This window comes from Bemisia tabaci, chromosome 3 (genome assembly GCF_918797505.1).
Source record: "Bemisia tabaci chromosome 3, PGI_BMITA_v3".
NCBI classification, from domain to species: domain Eukaryota; kingdom Metazoa; phylum Arthropoda; class Insecta; order Hemiptera; family Aleyrodidae; genus Bemisia; species Bemisia tabaci.
This window is the reverse complement of record NC_092795.1, coordinates 5,946,648-5,971,949: the sequence shown is the minus strand read 5'-3', so window position 1 is coordinate 5,971,949 and position 25,302 is coordinate 5,946,648. Positions and strand designations below refer to the sequence as shown.

Here is a 25,302-nt window from a genome sequence, read left to right as displayed (position 1 = left end):
GAAGGCCCCAAAAAGCCCCGGCAGCCCCCATTTATTGTGTGTTTACCTAATAGTTATTTTGATCTTTCTATTTTCGAATAAAATTTGATGTATTACACAAGTGATTACCGCTCCTTCACGGTGGTTGTAATTGTGAGTTATAATGATTTACTTTAAATTTCCAAGTGCAGGTAACCGCCTAAAAATAGCCGGGCGCCGCCGACCAATCGCGAGGCTCGCCTGACTCCGGGAGGGGTAGATTAGGGCCGTGTGCAGACCGCTCTGAAAGAACACCCGCCGGCTCGCTTTCCACCAATTTCACTCCACTTTTTTAGTGACCGTTGCAGTGAAATCTCAGTTCCATCGCCGTGTTTTTTAGTTTTTATACGTTTTCATACTGGTGAGCTTTGCCCTTTTCTCTTGACTTAACCCTCGAGTTTTTCGCGATTAACCACCGATTTCACCACCGGAGAAAGAAAGTGACCACGTTTCTTATCTCACGAATATTTCTTATTTTATTTTCCTACAATATCAACTCATGACGATTTGTTCAGAGAATCGTGACCGGGCTCCCCCAAAGTTAATATTTTTTGTCTTCGAGTAAATGTGGGAACGGAATTTAATTTCGAGTGTACCTAAATCTCTAAGTTTATCCCTCACATGTGGATTTACAGAGCACTTAGGCTTCAGAAAATGTTGGACCTAGTTTATGAGTTTACTGAGCTAGCAGTATTTTTATTTTTACAGTGCTTCATCAAAGTTCCAATCGGCCGAAATGTGTCTAATCTAGCTACAGCGAAACCGTTTGATGAAGGACTTTTGAAAGTTCATTCGTCATAACGACTTCTGCAATGCAGGCTCCGAAAATTAATGGACAGACATCCGATATCCTTCGTAGACATGCGCGTAAAAAGGTGTTAAAAAAAAAACCATACCATACCGTCCACGAAAACGGAGGTCTTGGTGCCGAAAAAATTAAAAATATGTTATTGGAGCTGTTAAGAACAGTGTCTTATGGACAGAAACGTTAAAAAATGTTAAATTACATCGGAGTAATATCAATTCATGGTTGCGAAAGTTGAAACGGGGTTCCGAGGAAGATATTTTCAAATGTCATGCACGGTATACACTGTTATTTGTGATATTTAAATGAAACTTTTCACTTTTATTGGCGTACAAACTGCTCCCAAATAGTTCTCTATCTTCGGTTGAAAATTCAGCTTTCAATTTTTGAACTCGATTGAAGAAAATCGCTCTCCGATATGCTTTAAAATTTCTCGAATTCCTACAAGTTTTTAGACTTTCAAAAAATTTCTTCGTGGACTAACATCCCTTTCCCTGCGAAAAGGCTCTTATTCTCACAAGCAATTGCACGTTGCACGCAACAGAATCCTATTTCTGCGTTGCCCTTTCCCCATCTATACGTGGATTGCCTTCCTGAAATGGGGGTCCATAATCCACGTGCAAATTCAAAGATGAGAAAAAATCATGAAAGTGTCTATGTCGATACGCGTTCTTGCCAATTCCTGGAGGCTCCATGCATTTATTTACGTAATTTGAGTCTATTCTCGCACAAACGTCTACATATATTAAAAAAGTTTTTGCTCGTCAAAGAAATTTTTTGTCCGATGTACTCATAGTGATAATTAAATCTCGAAAAACATTTCCTCGAGAGATGACTTTGAAATACCTAATAATTTCGCTGAAAGCCCCTACCGAAATAAGTAATAGTTCGCTTCCTCACTCAGTCTAAGGGTTGTTCCTTGCTAATTTTTTCTACCGAGGTGAAAATTCATCTTTTGGACACTTAATTATCACACGAATGATGTTGGCGAAAACTGTTAAATGTATAAAATCACGTACTTTCTCTGTGTGGTGAAAAGGTTGCATGCGGTATCAAGTATTTGTCAATTTTATAGTTCCGTTACTAAATTGATAATATCTAATCTAAAATTACTTTCCAGTAGTTCTGTTTTGTCACGACTTGTCTTAATCTATTTATGAATGACGGGGGATTTGTGCATCATGCCTTAATGCACATAGTTCCAAACGGAACTATGTACATTAAGGCATGAGCCCTGAGAATCATAAGAATGAATGCATCCCAACAGGGCTCAAGTCATAATGTACATAGTTTCGTTTGGCAGAAATGCGTCCATATATATATTCTGGATAGATGGTAGTCCCACATGCTTGGAAACGTATGGCAAACGCACAAGGACAATGGAAAAACAACAAAAATTTAAAATACATAGACCTATAGCAATGTAATCGAACCTACATGACAACTACAGTGACTATCATGTGCAAAATTAGAGAAACATCGATCATGAAACATATTCTTCCAGCCTTGTCCTCCATCCCTTGATCTGTTAAAAACTACATGTTCAATAAGACGCGTAATATACATGTCTAATGCAACATACAACGTACATATTTAAAAACTTGAGAGTATACTAAACGTATGAGCTCTTCGCTTGTACTGCTGGAGAGTGCGTGTAATTAATCTTCGAAATCTTAAATGCACAGGTAATTGGTTGTCTTAATTTGACGGCTCAGCACACGTGGGGCAAATAAGACATTGCCGAATTGTGACGGAAAACTCTAATAAACTCTATAATCTCTATGATCTCTTTAATCGTGAGAATCTATTGTCGCGGTCATTCGGCGACTGCGCTACGCCTTGTCGCCAAAGAGGTATTTTTAGGCAAGCATTCGAGGGGGAGCTTCTTTAGTCGACTCATGACCGGCCTAATTCCCGCATTTCTTTTGAATGTTGCGAAACCGAACTAAAAATCTTTAAAATCTACGCATACAATTTGATGGGAACGTTGGTTTAGGAAGCAGCCAACCTTAATTAGTTTCTTTCCCCTGACCGCTACGCGGCCCAACCCCCAGGGAGCGCTTTCGTTAATCGGACCGCCTTTGGCAGAAAGGAACCAAGCCACATCAGTTTCTCCCAAGTTGAACAAGGCAATTGAATTTTTATTAAGAGAGCATTTGTGCAGATTCCTTTGAAAATTCTGAGGAATTTCCTTCGTGCTGTGCAGAGGATTCTCTGGAATTTCCACCAAAATCCGCACAACCGTTTTCATGTAAAAAATTAAATTGCCCGATAAATTAGCACTAGCTGATGTGACCTCGTTAGTTTCTGCTTAACGCGGTCCAGTTACTTTAAATAAAGCGCCGCATACCTAGGGACTATCCCTCATCGATAGCCTTGAAAGTCATAAAAATCCACCCGGTTGATCTTAGAACGGATTGTGACAAAAAATAAACATTTACATGATTAAATTGGAGAATTTACAACTAAGAAAACAAATCATGCACGAAGGGGCGTAACTACTGGGATGATAGATGGGTTTTTTACCGTGATGCAAACCGTGATGAATTTTAGGAGATGCAAGCTACCTCCGCTTTTTCGCAATATGCTGCAGGCGTCACTAAGTGTCACATCACGACGGCGCCCTCACTAATTAGTGTAGCTGAGGTCATTAAACTTCAATCATATCGTATTTTCCTCCAACGTTGAGACAATACGTCGTCCGGCTTACAGGCGTATGAGGGCGTAAGTGCACAGCGAGATGAATCGTAAAAATCGTTGAGCCGTATGGGAGACAGGATTCATCGCGAGGTGTGGTAACGCCCTTATGTCGGCCAAGTGACTAGTAGAGGCCCGGCGATAAGTACGTGGACTAACGAAGGGTGAATGCCAAGAGCCAGGCGATGTTGAAACTGCAGAAAATGACGATCTCGGTCTTCGGTGTCGTAGACTATCTGTCATACTTTATTTTTCACGTGGAAAACTACTGAACGTATTTCCTTGAGCACTTCGGTGAGTTTTCTTCTTTTATGTGGAGAAAATTCTGTGAAAATTTTAAAAATTGAAACAGGAGGGGAGATTTTGAAACACCGTAACCTAGATACGCATTTCACTGTCGTTATTCAACTATTCGCGAACGCACAAGATCTAAAAATACTTTTAAGCGAGGAATTCACTAAAATGGTCATTGCCATCACGATTAAATTTCAAGAATCTTAAAATCACTTAATTATAGCATGATTAATTTACGAAGAGTTCCTATTTTTGAATCCCCTTGAAAGAGATGTACTAAATTAATTGCTGAAAAGTCAAGAGAGTACAGAGATAAATTAGACGCAGCCGTTAAAATGCCCGCTAATGCACGAGAACTTTCGAAATTTGGGAAGAATCGAGCCAAAATTGGAGTAATCTATCTCGGGTTGAACTTCCGCGGTAATGTGCTACCTATTCCATCCCGACCGCACCTCGAAACTGAGAGTCCTGGGTTCGAGCCCCGCTTCGCAGCGAAATTCACAGCGTGGGTGCCATGTGTGTGAATTCCCGCATCTCTCTGCCAAACTATTTTAGGATCCGGGAAAGCATATGCCGCACAGTGGATCGAGTCAATAGAAGAGGTCGGACAACTTTTGGAAACTTTAAACGCTTATAACTTCGTTTATACAACATTTTGAGGTTCTAACAGTTGTTCCGTTGGTTTCTTCATGAAAATTTTTTCCGAAAACACCCTTTAAAATTTAAAATATGACGAAATAAACATGCAAATTTGCAGTTTTAGTCAAAAATTACTGGTCCGACCTCTCTATTCTCTAATTGACTCGGTCCACCGTGTGACGTCCAGGAGATGCATATATCTTAAATTAGGAGCACAGAGGGAAGGTCAGGTCACGAGTTCGAATACCTTGTTCAAGGTTTACATGTTTGACAATTTTCATAATGTCCTGTAGTGATTTTACTTAGTTTGATACAAAAGGAGGACAAACCAAACCCTCTCCTAAGTTCGAAACATCCACATAGATAGGGAAGGTGATGAAATTCTTTTAACTTTCCAACAGTTTAGTTTCTTTCTTTACCCAGACGGTCGAGAATAAAAGTGCGGTGACGTGAAAAAAAACTTGCCCTAATTTTTAGACAAGATTTCGATTCGGCGATAAAGTGTCAGGGGATAGAATTAACAGAGAGGTCTTGATAAATAATTCAATTATCCTACTGACCTCATTCTTGAAGTTGACACCCGAATTTTAAATTAGTGTTCGTGGTGTTATAAAATCTAGTGAAAGTAATAAAAAAAAATCCTGGATCTCGATCGGAGCGTTCTGACAAAATTCTCCACTCCTGTGTTTGTTCGCTTTTGCAGCTGAATATATTTTTGGATTCAAAATGACTCATAATCCCCTTAAAGATACGACGAGTCGTCTTAAAAATAATTAATAATCAAACTCAACTATTTTTTTGACTTAAACTCTAGCGCATGACGGATACTATCACATTAACTTTACTTTTGTTCGAAAGTCAGTCAACTGAGCTAACCGAAGGTGAGCAACGTGTTATCCTTTCTCCTCCCTTTCAAGAGCGGTACCGCGTGGCGCCATGGAAAGCTTTTAATTCGGAGCCGAGGAGTCATATTTCTGCGTCTGAGCCAAATGGCACTAGCAACACACTTTTGGGGCAGACTGACATCTCGTCGAGACGAGTGTCAGGCCGATCCGAATTTTCCCACGTTGTCAAGTGGACACATTCGACAAAAATTTGCAGTTCGTGGATTTTAACTTACGAAAAATTGAAAAATTTGTTTCAAACGGAATAAAATAAATGGTCATTTTTTCTCTCCTCTGGCATAAGGGCGTACCTATCTCGATTACTGCACGAGCCCTTGTAACGATCGATTATCGATATTTCTGGTTTCAGGACATTTTGTCAACGATTTTTTGTCCGCGCACCTGTTTTGTCCAGTAGTTAAACCCACACGTAAAATAAGCAACAGTGACTTGGTCCAAGCGTTATATTTTAGTCGGTATGTAAAATTTATATTGACAATATAGAAATGAGAAATTGAGAGAGAAGGAGGTGTTGTTATGGTTGCTCAATTTCTAAATGGAATGTTATTACTTTCTCCTTTTGAATCATCTTTTTAAATTGTCATTGGTGAATATTTGGTTTTATTTCTATCCTTAAAATATTCGATGTACAATATACCTTATATATGTACAGGTACTTTTTTTATTTTTTATTTTATTTTTTCTTTACGAAATTATTACTTCATTTTGAAAACATTTATATTTTTAAAACGTGACAAATATTTGTAAAACCTTTTCCAAGCGACATTAATCTCAATGAGCCGCAGTTGTGCCAACAGAGACTGCAAAAATGAATAAAAGAGGAAAAAAACGAAGAAGCACGCAATCTTTAGTTTTAACCTATTTGTACATCGATCTTTTAGAGTCAAATACGTCAAATTTTGAGCGTTCCGTTGAGCGTACATCTCGCTGCAGCACAACAAAAGCACAAAATGTAAAAGAAAAAATTAAGGTGCTTTGGAAATCATTAAATTTGACACGGAACCACCAATATTTAAAAAACACACATTACATTATTATTCTCCTTTGATAAATTGATAATATTTTTCCCCATCAATTTAAATGAGAATAATCAATGCAGAGTGTGCTAACATTTCAAAATCATGAGTTATAAAACGCTGACTATGCGAGTATAAATATTAAAGCCTAACGGAGCGGAGCGGCGTGCTGCCGGCGCGAGAGGCTCACTAGCGCCTACAAACCTAAGTGGAAACTCCACGCATTGCACAATGCTGGAAGTATCCACTTAGGTTTGTAGGCGCCAATGCGCGTTCCGCGCTGGCCGCCCGCCCGCCGTGATGCCTGAATGTCTGAATCATGTATTTCACAACAGAGGTGTTGTACAGTATTATACGAAATTGAACGTATAAAGAATGACAGGCATCCTTTAAAAGTACAGATCTTTCCTCGCAAAATAAATCAAGATACTTATCGTACAAGAAAAATCTAAGAGCCTTTAGCTGAGGCAAATATAGAGGTTTAGCCGGTTCAGGTATAACAAGGTGGGAATTTCTTGAAAGATAATTAAGTCCAGTTACACCAAAGAGGTGTAGAGAGTTTTAGTGAATTTTGTCTCATGGAATTGACGCTCTCCCATTTTTACCTAAACTCTCAACTATATATTATTCTCCGTTGGACCAAACAGACAAAACAAGAAAACCCTCATTCTTCCAAGACATAATATATTTTCATCCAAAAACGTCGTGAGCAATTGTCGTTTGTATTTACATGTGAGCCAATTGACGTTGGGTCTCAACTGGCACGTGGACCAAAACTCCCGTGCCGCAAAAAACGCATGGACGTAAATTACTGGAAAAAACAGGTGCGCGGACAAAAACTCGTTGACGAAATATCCTATAACCATATTTCCTCATTTAAAGCTATGGTAAAGAATCGATTATCAAGTGGACTACGTTTTGCAATTTGGAACTTTAAATTCTAGCCCGGTTTAAAAACAATGTATGCGCCATTAGTTTCCCTATGTGGATAAGTGTTTTTCCAGAAGAGCCAGCATTTTTAATCCCAAATTGCAAAATGCAGTCCAAGTGTTCGTTGCGAACACCCTGATTATAGATATTTCTCCATAGGTTTAAGTGGCAGGTAAATCGATGAATCGCAAAGCGATGACCATTTCCGTATGAGCCCCGGAATACCAGTGGCGAAGCGTGAATGATCGATTATCGATATTTTCTCATTATAAGCTATGGTAAAGAATCGATTATTAAGGTTTTCGTTGCGATAATCCTGATCATCGATATTTTTCTCCGTCACATTGCCACCGAGATACGTGGTCTGGTAGTTTCACCGTCGAAATTCTCCGTAAATTTCTATTTTTCTACTCCAAAAACAACCCAAACTGCAAGGTTTGTCCCTCCTCCTTTCCCAATTAATGCAATGCAATTCTCGCCGCAAACTTTGAGGCCGATGTGTGACCCCTATAAAATGGCTGAAATATTGGGCAGGTTATTTTTGTATGAACTTTAACGATCGATGTAGGGTCTCGATAATTTTTCGGCAATTCTCTCTGACCATTGGTGATTTACCCCAGCGCACATCATTTATCAAACGCTTTCCAAGTAAGCACGGTTTCAAAGACCAGAAAAGAACTTGATAGTAATTCAGTTCAGTGTGCCTCTGCCATGCTTCGACAAGATGGGCGTGTTTTTCACGAAAAATTCATCACAACGATGAAGAGAGTGTTTACATTTATTGCATCTCTTGTAGTCATCAACATTGTATGTTGAAGATTAATTAAGTATTACTTCAACTGAACCTACTATAAGAACAGGCTGGAAGGGGGAGGGGATTTCTCATGATAAGTGCCTCTGGCAGGAGTCCAGCAGATATTCCTCGCTTGCCAGTTTGAGCATAATTATTCCTTAACTCAAATCGGATTCGAGCACCTCGATGAGAATTTGAATATTCAACAGTCGAAACTCGGCATCGGTGATTTAGTTTTGAGAGGTCACTGGTTCGTCGAATCTGCCACACGTTTATTTATATTCCCGTGGTTCATCCCGCGGCCTCTCATGGTTGCCATTTAATTCGAAGGGATAAACATGTTTTACATAGGTACATGAGGAGAAGAGCTGATTTTCAGCACGATTTGGGAACAATGCAGTTCCCCTCGCCACGGTCCAATGAGACACCGCTCTTTTTCCAACTTTGTGACCCAATTTCACTAAGTATTCATAATTTTTCCTCGTCGCATAAAACCCTCTCGCTGCATCATCGGACGTGTTCGATGGGAAAGACAGTAACTGCATCGCAACGTTGCAGGCTTTTTGCCATTTTTCAAGGCTCTTCTCCACGCACAAATTGGGCCTCTAAAACCGGCATTGATTCTTCAATGTCTCGTCCAGGTTTATGCAAAATTCTTTAAAAAACTCAAGATTTGATCTGTGGCGTGTCCCGAATACATTGGTGACCTCAATCACATCGATGAGCTGCTTTGAATCATCCAGTTTGTACGTGTAGGAGAGCCTTTATTTTTATTTTTTTACGTTGTCGTCTAAGACTTTTTCTGTCAAACAGAACTAAGCGCCAAATTGAGTTCCTTTTGAGGAGTTTAGAATCCCGAATAGCGCGTTCTGTCAAACGGAACTAAAAGCCTGGAAAACCATTGCGAGTATAGGACGCACTAGCATCGCGTTCCGCAACACCCGCCAATCCAAGCCCTCCTCTCCCTTCCTCCCCATATGGCGCTTAGTTCCGTTTGATATATGTCCATATTGTCTCCGCTCCTTAGACTCAGACCTAAGTAGCACACATTGCATTAAATTGCAATTTAATAAAATTATTACCACCGCAGCATCGATGGGTTGCGTATGTTGCCCATCTACTGATTGAAGGCGCACGGTTCATTGAAATTGATTGCAATAAAATTAAAATAAGTTGCAATTTTCATTGCATTATTGCCAACCTTTCTGACACACGGAACTTACTTCGTCGCTCGTTTAAAATCTGCGTTTATGGGCCTAATGATGATGTAAAAGTTTTGCAATTTCACGATAAAAAATTTCAATTCTATTGCAATAAATCGCAAATTATTCCAATATTTTCATCGCACTGTGCTACTTGGGGACGGGAAAGAATCGAGAAAACATCGTCGTCACAAAATCCTTTAATTTCGAAATGAAACGAACTGAGGTTGTCCGCGACATGTTACGGGAAACTGCAATTCGTGACGCAGCCGACTATGCATTTGATGGTTCGGGTCAATTTTTGAAATTTGCCCGTGATGGCTCCAAGTCCACCCATGTCCCCGAAGGGTCCAGGGAGCGTCGGCGGAGAGCCAGGTCTATTCGGGCTTGACGGAGCCAGAACCAAGCAGTTGAGGCAGCACGGGAAACAGCCTACTGTCGGCGAGGGTGGATCAGGGGGTGGAGGTCTTGGGGCGGGTTTAGGTGGAGGGGGGAACATCGGTGGTCGATTGTTGTTGTTGTTTGTTGGCGGCGTGGGGGCGGGCGCTGGGACGCCGGGGATGCCACCGGCACGCGGTTGCCCTTCCTCATCGTTCAACAACTGGCCGATCTGACCGCTAGCAGGGATCTGTCAAAAGCGGAAAAGTAACAGCATTATTGAGGAGGCTTATTTTCAATGATCGGCGAATCCAGAGCAAATATATTTGGACTACATTTTGCAATTTGGAACCATAAATTCTAGCCCGGTTTAAAAACAACGTATGTGCCATTAGTCTCCCTATGCACATAAGTGTATTTCCAGAAGAGCCAGAATTTATAGTTCCAAATTGCAAAATTCAGTCCATTTAAGAGACTCCGCAACGAGAATCTGAGCAATGTAATCGAGTAAGGCAAAAGTTAAGCTCGGAGGCCAACCCTCTTTTTCTGCCATGCTAAAGAAGAACGCCGTATGTACATTCGAGAGTTGCCAAATTTCCACAGCTGAAAAATGAATTTTACAGGAAAGTTGTGCATAGTTTTCCTGAAATTTTGAGTTATTTTAGATTAAAGTGTGTACAATATTGTGTAAAAAATTTGAAGAAAAATACCCTACAGTTTTCTTGAAAATTCGAATTTTATCGGAGGAAATTTGGCAACGCCTGATGACTCATACGGCGTTCTTCCTTAGCACGGCAGTTTTGACGTGATGATTAATGACCACCTTTTTGAGCCAAAAATCAAATAAAATTCGTCTAATGATGACTGATGAATTGCGGGACGAGCACGTACTTTGCTCGGCGAGCTTTTGCAAATAAGGTTAGGATTGCTGTACTTGACCAATATCTCAAATCTTTGGTCATCAAGCATCATTAGGCGAATTCTAGCGTTGGCTTTCGAGTAGTGAGGCAAACTTAAAATTTGGAGGCCAACAATATTTTTCGCCTAGTGATGATTGATGAACAACTTTTTGAGCGAAATATCAAATAAAATTCGCCTAATGATCATTGATGAATGTCGGGGTGACCATGCACTTTACTAGGCGAGTTTTTGTTAATTAGGTCAGGATTTTTAGACTATCTCTCTTTTTTTTGAGCATGAGTTCAGGGGCATTTGAGCATATTGACTTGCGACAAGTTATGGAATATGGAAATACAGTGCAAAGTCTCTAAAATATATTGGTTCTGATTAAATTGGATGACAAAAAGTGAGCAACTAGCAGATATGACACGGCGACGTATCCTATTTGAACGCGAAAATTCGCCGCTGAACCACTTAACCGAGTTCTAAAACTGATTATCTGAAAAAGAAACAACCCATTTCAGCAAATTCGTGTTCAAAAAGCTCGCCCAGCGCACATATCGAGGTCTGATTAATTAGCGGAGGGTGAATTGATTTTGAATACGAACAGAAAATACATATCTCGATTGCAAGGATAGATATTTTTGGAAAAGCCCATATAGCACCATAATTAAAAATAAAGATTACCGTAAGTGCAAATAACAGGCACGTGCACACTTTCAGCACCGACACCGAGCTCATTTTTTTGACTCACAAAAATTGAGTATTATAAAAAAAAATTAGGATAACTTCCGTGGCTACATCTGAACTTGCAACCATAAGCTTCAAACAGAAAGAGTGAACGTGAACCGATACGAATGCTCCTTGAGATATCCGCGAGTCCACTTTATGGCCAATTAAGAACTTTAATAATCGAAATAAAAGAGACATTCCTTCAACCGCTCCGGAGTCTTTTTAATTACAGGCAGGTAATCAAGTAAACCGTGGTTCATCCTCAAATTCCTTTTCTATACTAGCGTAAATCCACGAATCAAGGGCAGGGGCAGGCAGGGGTTGTTTTTTCATCGAGTTTCATTCGCTGCCCCACCCCTCCCCCCCTACCATTTTTTTTTTGTTTCCAATTAAACAATTTTAGTTTTTAAAGATCCAAAGTTCCCAATTGTGTTACTTCAATTTTTTCCTTAAATTTTGTGCTAATGGAGGACCTAAACCCGCGTTTCAATCCGATAATTTCCGACACCATTACTGGATTGCTTTTTATTGACCCCCGATTTAAATATTCTTTCTTGAAGCTATGATTTTTGCACCCTGTTAGCAACCGTGTTACTTGCAAAACGCAAATTGTCACAACTCCTATTCGGTTCTCTCCTTTTTGGCCATTTTTGCGTAAAATTCCTTACGATTTCACTTTTCATTGCCATCTCATACTCTAAGGAATAAAAAATTGATCACAAAAGACGTGTTCCCTCAGATTTCTAAATTTACTTTTGAGGCTATGTTTACATGTTGAACCAATCGATACCGATACAATCTCGAAATTTTTTGGTGCGCTTAGGTGGTTAGGCGCTTTTTTGGTAGACAGTGAAGCATGTTTACTCATGTGTGCCGAACTTAAAAACCAAACATTTTATGTGTGCAAGAAGAGACATACATGACTCCACATCCTAAAAATACCCATCTCGAATAATCAACACGAAGAATTTCCGTCAAGTAGCGAACAAAATCACCTTGCTGCACGGTGTTTTGGTTGCAAAACGAGCGAATTTCGGTCGTTTTGGCAGGGCTTCAACATTAACAAGGTAGATGGTCGGCGGAGGTTTCAGCGCACGCGGGTAAAATCTCTTCGATTAACTATCGGTTCCCGCCCGAGAACGCGCGATATTTTCCACTGATTTTGCATCCGCGTTCTGCACACCTGAGATTAGTGAACCGACGACCCTTTTCTGCCAAGATCCGGGCGGGAATTTCTCAAATTTTCGGCAGGGCAGCAGCCTGCAGCTCGTTCAGTTACCGCGGCTGAGTTCGCAGCAAGGCTCCAATTTTCTTGGCACCGCGCGGCGACGCGAGGGGCTAACCCCGGGGGGGGGGGGGGACTCGAATGAAAACATCTAGTCATTAGACACACTCCCACCGGGGCGGCCTCTGTTTATACGGCCGCGTCGAATAGGTGAATCACTCCGTATACGCTCGCTGCATCTAGATGCATAAAAAGTGGATGGCATGATCTTTGAAGTTCGTTCGATCGATTTCTCGCTCTTGGTACTTTATGCATGAACAAGGGAGTGGCTTTTAAGGAACCAAAGTGGGTTAGCCGCCTTAGAAATTGAAATTGTAAGCCCCCCCCCCCCCCCCCCACAAATAAACCCTGCATGATAGAGAACAGCTTTGTAGCCGCTACATTTCCGCAACATTGCAGTCACATTTTTTTTAGCAATTGAATTGTTAAATCAGCGATTTAATTTGTTCCGTGTGACTCTCTCCTCGACCCCCTCTCCTAGAGCGTTACGTAATGTAGGGACGCCCCTTAGATAGGAAAAAGGAAAAAAAAAATTGTAATATACGTTTTTCCTTTGTGAGAACCTGTGAGAACCTTAAGTTTCCATGAGGTCAGATTTTGAGGGAAAAATAGCATCGAAATGCATTCAAGAGGGGGAGGGGGCGCAGAATGACAAAATACAAAAGTGATAATTAGATGGATGGAGAGACCCACAGAAATTCTTCCTCAGAATGGCAAAATTTTTCACCGGAGGTATTTGTGGTCCGTATTCAGCTCCATCGATCTCGTCCAGTGTTTACGTTGGCTGCACTGATAATTACATACACCCTTTTTGTGCCGCAGCCAGAAACTTGAAAGCCAAATTTATTAGAACAAAATTTCTATCATGTAGAATTGTGACCTCAATGGGGTACTTGGCAACTTTGTCACGTGCGTAAAGACTTTGGTTATGTTGATTGCTGCATCTGCAACCATGTATTTTCATTCCTCGAAATCAGCTAAAAAACAACAGTGGACAAACTGCAAATAGATATTTGCGTTAAATTAGACTTTAGAGTCTTTGATATGGTGACGTGTCTTTGATTTTGTGACGTGTTGAAATGTTTGTTTGCCGTCGTCTGCTATTCGTATATGAATCAGTTGTTTTCACAAGGGAAGAAGTCCATTCCTCGAGGAGTCTTAGTTAGCAATCAAAGCATCAGTTGGTGTCGCATGCGACGGATACTAAATAAATTCCATTATAACGCCTGGATGCAACTATTCGAGCTCCATGGATGTCCGTGTTGCATACGCACAGGATTGAAGGCGTTTTGACTTCAGACACTGCCCGCCTCTCCAGCGGCTCTGGGTAGAGCCGCGAGTCAATGAGAAGAGTTGGACATAATGTGGAAACATTACAAGCTCATATCGGTAATAATACGGAACGTAGATGATATATAAGCGGTTTCGTTGGTTTTTCCTTGAAATTTCCTTCAAGAAGTGTCCCATAGGCTTCATAATGTGAACAAATTTACATAAAAATTCGCCGTCATAGTCGAAACTTTCATGTTAAACCTCTCTGAAAGGCTCGTTTCATCGTGGGACGGGCTTTCCTGCGAGGATTTAAAATATCAGAGTGCTTTCAATTCCTCATTCATACTTCGAAGACAGCTCTCGAGCATTAACAGTTGCTCTACAAATCATGCTTAGTACATGGCGATATCAAAACTGAAGCACAAAAGCTCCATCCTGCGCCGGTGTGGAACTATTCGTGCCTAGGAGATATCTTACGTATATAAACGAAGAATTGATAGTGCTCTGCCATTTTGGATCCTAGCCCACTTTTAGCTCCGCGCTGCGGATGAAGTGGCGAGTGTCTGAACAATCAAAACGCCTTCACTTTCGTGCGTATGCAACGCGGACATCTATGGTGCCCGAATAGTTGCATCCAGGTGTTAAAATGAAATTCGTTCCGTATTCGACGCTAGTGAATTGAAGCTTTGAATGTTTCTCTCACACCTACACTTAATCCAAGCGTTGCCTTTTGTGCCGATAAAGTAAAGTATGACTAATTTGTATCGCGACATTCACAAAGTTCTGAATAATGTTTTAATCGTTCAAATATATAGAAAAAAGTTGCCGTTCTAAAATGTGGGCTACGTTCCTAACTTTTCTATTCTAAGAACGACGAATGCAGGGAAGTCGTTTTGTGGGCACCTCAGGAAAAATTCGAGCGGGCATCTTGTTTTTAACATTTTTTTCTTTTCTTTTTTGGTGACAGCTTTGTTTTGAGGTGACCGAGATAGTTCTATTCGATTTTGATTGTGTAGGTACAATTGTAAAAAGCTTGAGAGACGTCGAATTAAAAATGGCTGCGCGGCGTATTCGGCTGTTCAACGATTTTAAATATCGCATGAAGGACTCAAACTGTCCTAACCGCTGACTTTCGGCGAAATATTTTCCTATGCTGCCGTTTCGGGATTTTCAATAAAATCGGCAAAATTAGATGTGACCGTCCACGAGAGAGCTGGTCGTGAGAAGGGACTGAAAAGCACAGAGAAAATTTCAGGAGCAAGATTTTTTCCGGTAAATTCAGACAAGAAATCGTCATCGAGTTCACCGTGAAAAATATTCTTTGATAGCGTGAGACAAAATGCCAGGATGAATTTTTCAAAATAATGCGTGTTAATATTGCAATTTGGCAAACGCGTGTTTTAACAAATTTTAGTCTCACGTCGCTTAATAGGTCATTCGATGTTGTCACATGTTCCTCATAAAAAAAAAAAAAAAAAAAAAAAAACAAAAAAAAACATTTAAAATTTGATAGCAATCTTAAATGAGGACGAACGGGTAACAAATACGTGTCACAAAGACAAGCAGCTAATTACCCTCCAAGTGCTCTAACAGAAAGCTTTTCCCCCTTTTTTTCATAAATGAACAAAAATGTACTGTGCTGCTCAAATTGTGAACAACGTGCAAGAGCTGAGACGGAGCGATGAGGTTGAAGGATATTTTGTCATGAAATCGAGGATAATCCTTCAGATGCTGATGATTTTATCGCATGATTTTATCGCCGATAAAATCGCAACAAAATCGTAGCCTTATTTCAATAAATTGCAATTTTCCCGTCCAAAAAAGGCCTCCTGGGGGCACTTGAAATAGTTTAGGGATATTCCGTCGCTTTTCTGACGTAAGGGCGTATCTCCGCTTCCACATGAGCCCCGGAAAACAAGGATTAATACGTAAAACAGGGCTCTGTTTGATTAACGGCGAATCAAGCCGGCAACCGAGGATAACTCGCAGCGGCGAGGCGTGAATGATCGATTATCGATATTTCCCCAATGAAGTAGCGGTAAAGAATCGATTAGTGAGGTGTTCGTTGCGAACTCCCTGTCCATCGATCCTTTTTCGTAGGCTCAAATGGGCAGGTGAATCGATATATCGCTGAGTACGCAACGCCACTGATAACTCGGAGTATTTTCGGCGGGGCCCACGTCCGAGACGTCTCGCAGACGTCCAGACGTGCCCTGTCAATCGAAGTTCGCGTCTCTCGCCTATTGTTCTCCGGATCGGTCTGCTTTCGCGGGCGTTTTGCGTGATGGTTAAGTGAACGGACATCCCAGAGCGAGCGAGCGGCTTCAGGTAAATTCTTTGGCAGTGCTTTCGATCGCTCGAAAATAAAAGGACGAGGAGACAAGAAAAGATATACTGAACATCTCAAAAAGATTTTAGGTTACGAGGAAAAGAGCCAAACGGTGGATGATCGCCGAGTTGTCAAATAGTTTCCCTCGTGCAGCGAGAATTTTCAACACAAAAGTTTGCACCGATAGGTATCTTCCTCACACCAATAAGTATTTTCTGCACGCCGATAGGTGTTACATTGATAATGTAAATAAGATACAAGTAACTCGGTCACTTGTAAATTCCTTTTATCCTACTTGTATGTACATACAATATTTATATTTTTAAACATGTAAAAGGCCACAATAAATCAATAAGAAAAAACCAAAGTTCGGGTTATACGGGAAGTAAAACATAAACCGAAACCTTTCGTTGACCTCCTTCGGGTTAACAAGTCTCCCAAAAGTTTTCTACGGTAAATTCGCCGTAACTGTACCGAAATCGACATAAAATTTGGGTTGGCTTGTGTTTCACCTTATAATAACCAAAAATAACGCAAAAACACAAATATTTTTCTCGATAAGGACGCGTTTATCAAGAGGGAAAAAATTGACTTAACTCTGAAAAAGAAAAAAAAAACAAACAAACACGACAAAATTATTGATCCCAATGAGCATACCCGCGTTAAGATACATTTAAAAATTATGAGCAATCGCTGACCAAATGGACGATAGTGTAACCGGAATCAGCCTATTTACATAAAGCATTAACGAATTTCCGTTCTTGCGTTATTTTTTCAACAGAAAAGTAATCATTATTCGGACTTCAAATTACGCGGGTATATTCTATATGAGCCGAGGCCATTGGCAAGTTTCAAGGCATTATATTATTTGGTTTCCTGTCACAAACAGCGGCGATTTTGCAAGTTGGCAACACTGATTTTCCTCACCCTGGTAAAAATTGGCGATAAGAGCTGCGTTTCAAAATACCATAGGAATTCTTATAGCCGGCTAAAGAAGGCTACAGAAAATCATATAGCTGGCTGTAGAATGAGGAGAAAAGCATACGGCCGGGCTATACGAAGCGATAAAAAATTATGCAGCCGGGCTATAGTTCCTATAGCCGGGCTTTACACTTTAACGCCTGGCTGTTGCTTTTTCGCCATCGATTATAAAAGGCTATAAGAAATTGTGTGCAAATTCGTGTGCTTTGGAAATCATTATAAGTTTGATACGGAACCACCTTAATATTTACAAAACACACGTTATATTTTCCTTTAATACATATTTTTTTTCATCAATTAAAACGAGAATAATCCATACAGGATGTGCAAACATTTCAAAATCATGAGTTGAATAACGCTGACTCCGCCAGATTAAATATTAGAGCCTAACACAAAGCGGAGCGGCGACGCACTGGCGCCTACAAACCTAACAGGGATACTTCACGCATTGCGCAACGCGTGAAGTATCCCTGTTAGGTTTGTAGGCGCCAATGCGCGTTGGCTGCCCGCCTGCCGCGCCGCAGCGTGCCACGGCGCTTGAAGCGACTATTTCACACCAGAGGTATTGCACAGTATCATACGAAACTGAAGGCGCTCTAATATATTAGGAATGGCAGGCATCCATCAAAAGTACGGAGCTTTCCTCGCAAAATAAATCAAGATACTACGGCCCAAAAAGAGAGCAGTGGTCCAAAAACTCACTAAGTCCTAGCATCCGTAATTGGTGACGTTTAGCATACACTTTATCGCCTGGCTGTGAGTTGCTTAATCGCCATCGGCTATAAAAGGCTATAAGAAATTGTGTAGCCGGCTATAGAAGCTATTGGAAATCTTACAGCCGGCCGTAGGTCTATGGTATTTTGGAACACAAATTCTACTGCCAATTTTTACCAGGGCATTTAAATCCATGGAAAATATCGATTTTAGGTGAGGTATGGTGCCTCACCAAGAATCGATTGTCTTTCATACATTTAAATGGAGGGAAAACAATGTTGCTAACTTTCAAGACTCGCCACTGGTCACAAAATATAACAATTGAGCGGATATTAGGTAATGCGAAATGCAGTCAGTTTGATTCCGATATAGTTCGTTCAAAAATTGCCGGAGATCATTTAATCTTATCTGGGATACAACTTAAGGCCCCAGCCTGAGGAGGCATGCATAAAAAATGTTTAATTGTGACGGTTTTGGAAGAAATAAATGACTACTTCGAAGAGAACTATTTGAATAACATACAAAAAAAGATTTTACTTTATTGTTTATGACATTAATTAATACCTTCATTTTAGCTCTTTTTCAATTAAGCACAACGTAGATCGGTTGTTCTAAATATCCATTGGGCCGATTTTCATGATTTTTATTATTACTGATAGGAGACAGTTCGTGAATGAGTCCATTCTATGTATGGGGCCCGAAGGTCGCGTAGCGCCTCGTAAGGTTTGGGCTGCGCAGTGGCCAGAGGGCATACCCCTCAGTTTTCTCAAGTAAATGTACCGTTCATCCCGAAAATGCGCTCACTTCATTTGCTTAAGAAGCTGTGAAGCAAATATTAATAAGCGGACAGATCGACTAAAGACGTGATTAACGGCAAGGACGTGCGAGGTGTAAATCACACGGTCTGAAAGGAACGGGAGGTGTATTTTTATTTTCGTCGAGACTAACGACTCCCATTTTTACTTGTCACCAGATAGTTAGGGATCTAGTCCGGCAGAGCGCGCATCCGCGCCCGAATGTTTTTGAGGTCAATTGTTTTACACCCATTTTAATCCGTCGAGCCTCGTTGCACCGAGCGCCCTCGAACTTTCCCACCGTGTTACGGAAAAACGACGTATGCATATTCCGTCGTTGTCAAATTTCTCCTGCCGAAATACGAGGATATGTAGAGGACGTTACACAAGACCGTTGCAAAGATACGGGGTATGTTATTATGTCACCGTTAAAAGTGTTTCGATTTTCTCTGTAGAGGGTCTAAATGAGTGATACAACTGTAATAACGTCTAAGTGGCTCATATTGCATATTTACTGAACTGAAGGAAAATCAGTTTGCAAGTTCTAAAATTCACGTGCCCATCATGAATCTGCTGTCTTAACGGCTCATAATACGGTATGAAAACTGAGTTTTCCTTCAAAGCGGTGAATATGCAATTTGAGCCTCTAAAACGTTGATACAGTTGTATCACTCATTTTGACCCTCTAAAGCATCAATCGAAGAAATTTTAGCGGTGACAAAGCAACGGGAACCTGTTTGTTTTATTCGAGCTCGTGTAACGTCACTCTTGTTTCTAACATCAGAGATAAAATTGAATACAATTTTTTGGCAGCATTTTTTTACCCTCCATACCAAAATGTTACAAACTTGTATCATTTTTTGGGTTTTTAATAGTTGAACATTTCCTCAGTGACATGATTTTGCAAATATCCATTAGTTTTTTTTCTTGTTTTGAATATTTAATTCCCAAAAATTTAAAATTTTGAAAAAAAAATTCGGTTCCCTATTTTTTTATGCAAGTTACAAAATAGCTTAGTGTCCCTCAGAATCTAAGATCCAAAATCAATTCACGCCGTGAAGGGTTATAATGTACTTAAAAATATTGAGCTGGGTTTTAAAAATTGGATTTACCCAAGTTTTTGGGTTTTGTACTTAAAAAAAATTAAGCTTGGTTTTAAAAATTGGATACTGTTGATTCTCCTCGTAACTTTCCACAAAAATAAGTGTTTTATCGGACGAAAAGTGTCACTGTAGGGATGATCGTACGACGTTTTTCCCGAGCAGGGCAGTTTTGTCCGAGGAAAAATTAAATTCGGCGAAAACGATAATTGGGATCGGGGAAAATATGGGCTGGGGGCGGGGACGGGTTATTTTGGGACGGGGCGAGTCGGAATGATTGCCCGACTTACGAGTCATCGTCTATTTTTAGCTATGCCCGATGCAACGTGCTCAGGGCCCCAACTTTGAAGTTCAATTTTTCAGACAATATGTCACGTGCTTTCAAAGGTGAGACCATCGTCTGAACGTCATTCATGACGTCATAGGTTGCGAGGCAAAAGTTGCCAATAAAAAAACAAAATAGAATTTGCAGGTGTCAGAAATTTGATGAATTTCGTGTGTAAGTGGAGACTACTGAGTGGACTGAGCAGGAGTATAGTCTTGATTCATGAATTGAACAATTATTGGAGAAGATATGACAAAATTATGTTATTTGCTAAAATACGTGTGTTTAAATGGGAAATGCCGCCAAATGATGTCACTAGGCGGTGCATTTTCTCACTTTTAAATCCATTTTTATACTATTTCCCATACCAGAAAAAAATCATAAAAAATACTGTGAAATCAGCTCGTCAAGCACTTTTAGGTGAAGCAATAAAACATTTGCATGCAAATTCTTCATTGACAGTGGGATCACATTTTGCAATGAGGAACCACTATTTCTGGCCCACTTTAGACACAGTATACATCGATACATGCCATTGGTTTCCCTATGTAGATATATACCTTTATGGGAGAAGAGATAGTGGTTCCTTCTTGCAAAATGTAATCCATTGGACTAGTAAAGAGTGCACGGGTCCATATTCTGAATTGAGGGGCTTGGAAGACAATGCGCATGAGTGCAGTTTTCGAAAAAATTGAGATATGAATGACTTCAAGTAAAACTAGTCTTAACACTAGTGAATTACTAGTGCAAAATTCGCTCCAAAATTCCAATTTTTATGCATCAAAAAGTCAGTTTGAACTTTCTTTCCACCTTAAGGGTCCGTGTGATTTCGAAACTTCAAACACGCGTATTTTTCGAAGTAGCAGAAACTGCACTTATGCACCATGTCCTGCAAGGCCACCAAAAAAAAAAAAAATTCGTGCAGAAAAATGACTGAGAGGACTTCCTAACTAAGTTTTTTAACGTTTTTTGATCAATTCAAATATCCTGCTCATGATCAAACAAATGTTCACTTGAGACAAATCGCACACTAATTGTTACCGTGACAGTCTTTGCGGTAGAAAAAGATGGCAACCTCCTAACCTAAGGGGTTAACACTTGACCCAACCATATTTTACGTTTTACAAAAACTGGCCCTGCATCGTGTGCTGATGAGGACTGCAATTTTCAAAAACTAGTGCGGATGTCTCAATTTTGAGTTTTTGGAGCTAGTTCCCTCTTTCCTGTAGGCGGTGGCATCGGTACGCTTAAAAAATACTTAATAACTTTACCTTAAACATGTCTGCTCCGATTCATAGAAAAAAAATGATGCGTTAATGGGCAGGGGGTTAGAGGTTGATAGGGAATTTTAAGGCCATTGAAAAAAGATGGAAAAATCTACCATCGCTTCGATGCGACTTGACAATGTGAATGACGGTTTTTTAATCGGCCCTGATTGGACGAGATCTATCGTCTTTTCCCCATCATTGGTCACCTCCGAATGGAAAATCCGTTCTAGAATTTTCACCCTTCTTAACAAAAAAAACACATATTTACACACGGCTCCCATCGAACTTCAGCTGTTTTCACTCAGCAGGACTGAGTTTGAGTCCATACACCACCTGGTAGGGCGCCCGAGGGCCATATTTGGGAGCGCCCTCGTGGCGTGGCCGCGAGCCAAAAAGCAAACACTGTTGCCAGCTCGAACCTGCCTGTCACAATAGATCCTGATTAAATTCAAAATTTCCCGACATCAACTGGCAATCCCGGTGGCTCCCACGATAAACAGGCGAGATTCATCCACAAATGCCCAGCAAGAACAGCGTATCTACATAAGATTCCCAGCACAGTCAGGCGGTTTCCGCTCAGCACGGCAATGATGTCGCGAACTCATAGTTGCCAGGATGTGCTTATAAACGGCAAATTCCAGTATTTTAATCGCATGTAAAAGGTGCAATTTTGTAAATCGACCCGGCAACCCTCCGCCAGCTCCAGCCGCAGTCAACAGGCGTTCCGCAGGGAATATATAGGCCATCGCTGCCCCCTCCCCCTCCACCGCGCTCTACACGCCGCTTAAATTTATCGTATTTGAGAAATTTAATACATCACATTAACAATTTTTTTTTTATTTTCGCATGCGTCATCCCGTCCGGCCCCCGGCCCCGACCAACGGTATCATTGGTTTGGACGTCGGATTTCACCGTCGAAAATAAAAAGAGGGTCTAGCTGAACGTATTTTACCGCAAAAAGACGTTATGAGCAGTGGTGTGGCGTGCTTTGCGATACATCGATCGATCTGCCGTTTGAGCCCATGGAAAGAGATCGATAAAAGGTTTTTTTCAACGAACGCCTTAATTATAGATCCCTCACCACAGCTTTAAATGGGGAAATATCGATATCGTTAATTTATGCCTCGCCTCTGGTTACTAATCGAATGATTTTAGAGTGAGTGATCCCTCACTAATCCACGTCTGATGGGCTTTGATTCTGTAGAAACAAATATTTGACTTCCGAATCGGGAGATGAGCATGAAGAGAAAGGAGAGGAAGAGGGAAGGAAAGAGAACTAAAAAGGAGGAGAGGGAGAAAAAATGGAAAAAATACGAAAAAACATGACATTTCTCCCTGCCTCCTCTTTGTCTTTTTCTCCTTCTTTTTCTCCCCTACTCTCCTTTTTCCTCTCATAAATTTTCTTCTCATCTTCTTTTCTCGCTATTTTCATTTTTCCCTCTTCTTCTTTTCTTCTCAGCCTTCTCCTTCTCTCCTTCTCCTCCTTCATCTCCTCCTTCATCTCTCCTTCATCTCCTCCTTCATCTCCTTCTTCTTCTCCGCCTTCTTCTCCGTCTCCTTCTTCTTCTTCTTCGCTTCGTGTCCGTCTTTACCTTCTTCTTCATCTTCTCCTTCTTCTCCTTCTTCCCCTCCTTCTCCTCCTCCTCCTTCTTCTTCTTCTCTTCTCCGCCTTCTTCTTCTTCTTCTTCTTTTCCGCCTTCTTCCCCTCCTCTTCCTCCTCCTCCCTCTTCTTCTTGTCCATCTTTTTCTTCTTCTTCTCCATACCCTTCTCTGTCTTCATCATCTTCTTCTTTTTTCCTCTTCTTCTTTCCCTGCCTCCACCTCCTCCTTTTTTTCTTCCGAAGAGAAATCGATTTTCTCTCCAAGATTTTGTTACACCTAGATTTTGTTTGATAAAATCCACTGTGTGTCAGAGTTTTTATTATTAATATGCGCTTATTCTATTAAAATCGTATATTTGTAGACTAATGATAAAACAATTATTCATTTTGTTTCAGATCAATACCTCATAGTTCACCATGCCTTTCAAGCCCGTGGAAAACCCAAAATGCCCGAAATGCCAAAAATCGGTATACGCTGCCGAAGAAAGAGTAGCCGGAGGCTTAAAATGGCACAAGGGCTGCTTCAAATGCGGTAAGTTTCATTGTTTCTCTTGATCAAACTCTACCGAAACTAAATTTGGAAACTTCAGTATCATGTTCGTCCATAACGAAGATATAACTGCATATATTTATTAAACTAAACTGTGTAGCATTATGAAGGATCAGTGGAAAATTCCCTCAATTTGGTGGATAGGCAATTTCAGCCATTCAGAGGGCGATAAAATTGTAGCACTCAATTTTATCTCTAAACGCAACGTTTTATGAGGATCGCATGAGTTGTAGTGATCATGATGCTTAAACCAATAATTTACAAATAAGCAAATACTTTCCAATAACTAAAAAAAATTAAAATTATGGAATATCACACCCTAAACTCTAAAAAGTCAAAGTTGTAGAAGGCACAGGCTCATTATGAATCTGAAGTCGAAACAGGTCAAAACACAGGATGCAAACTGGGTTTTCGTTCAATTCAGTGCATATGCAATGTGAGCCACTTCGACGTTGATGTAGTTGTATCACTCATTTTGATCGCCCTCTATGCGTTAATTGAAGAATTTTCATTGATGAAGAAACAACAGAACCCCGCTTCTTTACAATCGCCTTCTGTGAAGCCACTTTTGTTTCGAACCACAGAAATAAAATTAAGTACAATTTTTAGGTAGCTCTCTTAATTTTACATGAAAAAATCAAGCTCGATTTTACAAATTAGAAACGGTTGATTTTCTTGGGTTTGCAGTTATAAATTTCATGAGTTATACGTATGTACAGCAGACATTTTTAACAACATCGATATAAAAATTACGGAGCCTTTATCGTACCTTGGTCTACGACCTTGCAGGTTTCCTATCATGGTCTATTTTTTAAGGATGAAAACATTATTAGCCAGAACTCCGTGTAATCATAGGTACTCTGCTTTTTTAAGACATTTCTTTTAAAATTTTGTTTTGAAAGATCAGTAAAATACTGTTTCTGATTTAAAAAAGTAAGATCAGAATAAACTGCATTATCGTGAAGCACTTTTTCGTTGTTTAACCAACAATACAATGTTGCCTCATTCTGTATTTTCGTGCCTTCAAGTAAATTTTTGTTTGATTTCAAATTTCGTAACGCGATTTGCTTTTTGTGGGCACGTGAATTTTAGAGCTTGAAAACTGATTTTCCTTCAATTCAGTGAATATGCAATTTGAGCCACTTAGACGTTGATATAATTGTATCACTCATTTTGACCCTCTGCAGTGATAACGGAAGAACTTTCAGTGGTGACGAAACAACAGAGCCCCGCTTCTTAACAATTCGATTGAGGTTTGATTTTTGTAGTTTTCCATTCAATTGTTTTTTTTTCATAAAATAGATTTGGCGAGATGATTTTTTCACGTGCGTTCGTTTCAGGTCTGTGCAACAAATTCCTAGACTCCACTAACTGCACAGAACACGAAGGTGAGCTGTACTGCAAGAACTGCCACGCCCGCAAATTCGGACCCAAGGGATACGGTTTCGGCGGTGGTGCTGGATGCTTAAGCATGGACACCGGTGAACACTTAGGAAACACCGCGTAAGTCCACCAATTCTTTTCCACTAACCAGCATTTCTCTTCCTCGCCACTAATCTCGTCCAAGTTGAGTACCTACTCTCTGCTACCGCGGATCCTCCTGTCAAGTCTGAGGGAGACCTGAGCATCGCGATTTTTAAGCAAGGGGAGCCTAATAGAGGGTCTCATGTGAGGTCACGTGTATACGACAAACTTATAGAGACGTCGACGATTTTTATGCCACATAAAAGACAGAAATAGATCACTTATCATAATGCTAAAATTTGCCCCTCAT

General features: G+C 40.4%; 2 protein-coding genes across 8 annotated transcripts in view; one reads left to right on the top strand and one right to left on the bottom strand.

The window, feature by feature from the left end:
• Nucleotides 1-238: 238 nt before the first annotated feature.
• LOC109030803 (muscle LIM protein 1) overlaps nucleotides 239-25,302 on the top strand; it is a 61,786-nt gene continuing 36,722 nt past the window's right edge. For 6 of the 7 annotated variants that reach the window (XR_002008740.2, XM_019041959.2, XM_019041955.2 and 3 more), the window contains exons 1-3: nucleotides 239-379; nucleotides 23,375-23,510; nucleotides 24,869-25,031. Coding sequence is in view for 6 of the 7 variants with exons in the window: in XM_019041959.2 (XP_018897504.1) it covers nucleotides 23,396-23,510; nucleotides 24,869-25,031 (278 nt within the window). In the remaining variant the exon portion in view is untranslated. Of the gene's footprint in view, nucleotides 380-16,046; nucleotides 16,195-23,374; nucleotides 23,511-24,868; nucleotides 25,032-25,302 lie in introns of those variants that run through there. The other variant, XM_019041958.2, reaches the window with a different exon arrangement.
• LOC109030804 (uncharacterized) lies at nucleotides 9,484-11,430 on the bottom strand. The gene is made up of 2 exons (XM_019041963.2): nucleotides 11,265-11,430; nucleotides 9,484-9,927 (listed from the first exon to the last, which is right to left on the bottom strand). Exons 1-2 carry the CDS (start codon nucleotides 11,316-11,318, stop codon nucleotides 9,541-9,543), a joined length of 441 nt encoding a protein of 146 aa, XP_018897508.2. The 5' UTR covers nucleotides 11,319-11,430; the 3' UTR covers nucleotides 9,484-9,540.

What these genes read in the sequence shown, in the direction of transcription:
- LOC109030804 (XM_019041963.2), bottom strand. Translation starts at nt 11,318, where the DNA reads ATGAGCTCGGTGTCGGTGCTGAAAGTGTGCACGTGCCTGTTATTTGCA. An exon ending in GCCTGTTATTTGCACTTACG is followed by an intron (nt 9,928 to 11,264) that starts GTAATCTTTATT and finishes CGCTTTTGACAG; the next exon opens with ATCCCTGCTAGCGGTCAGAT.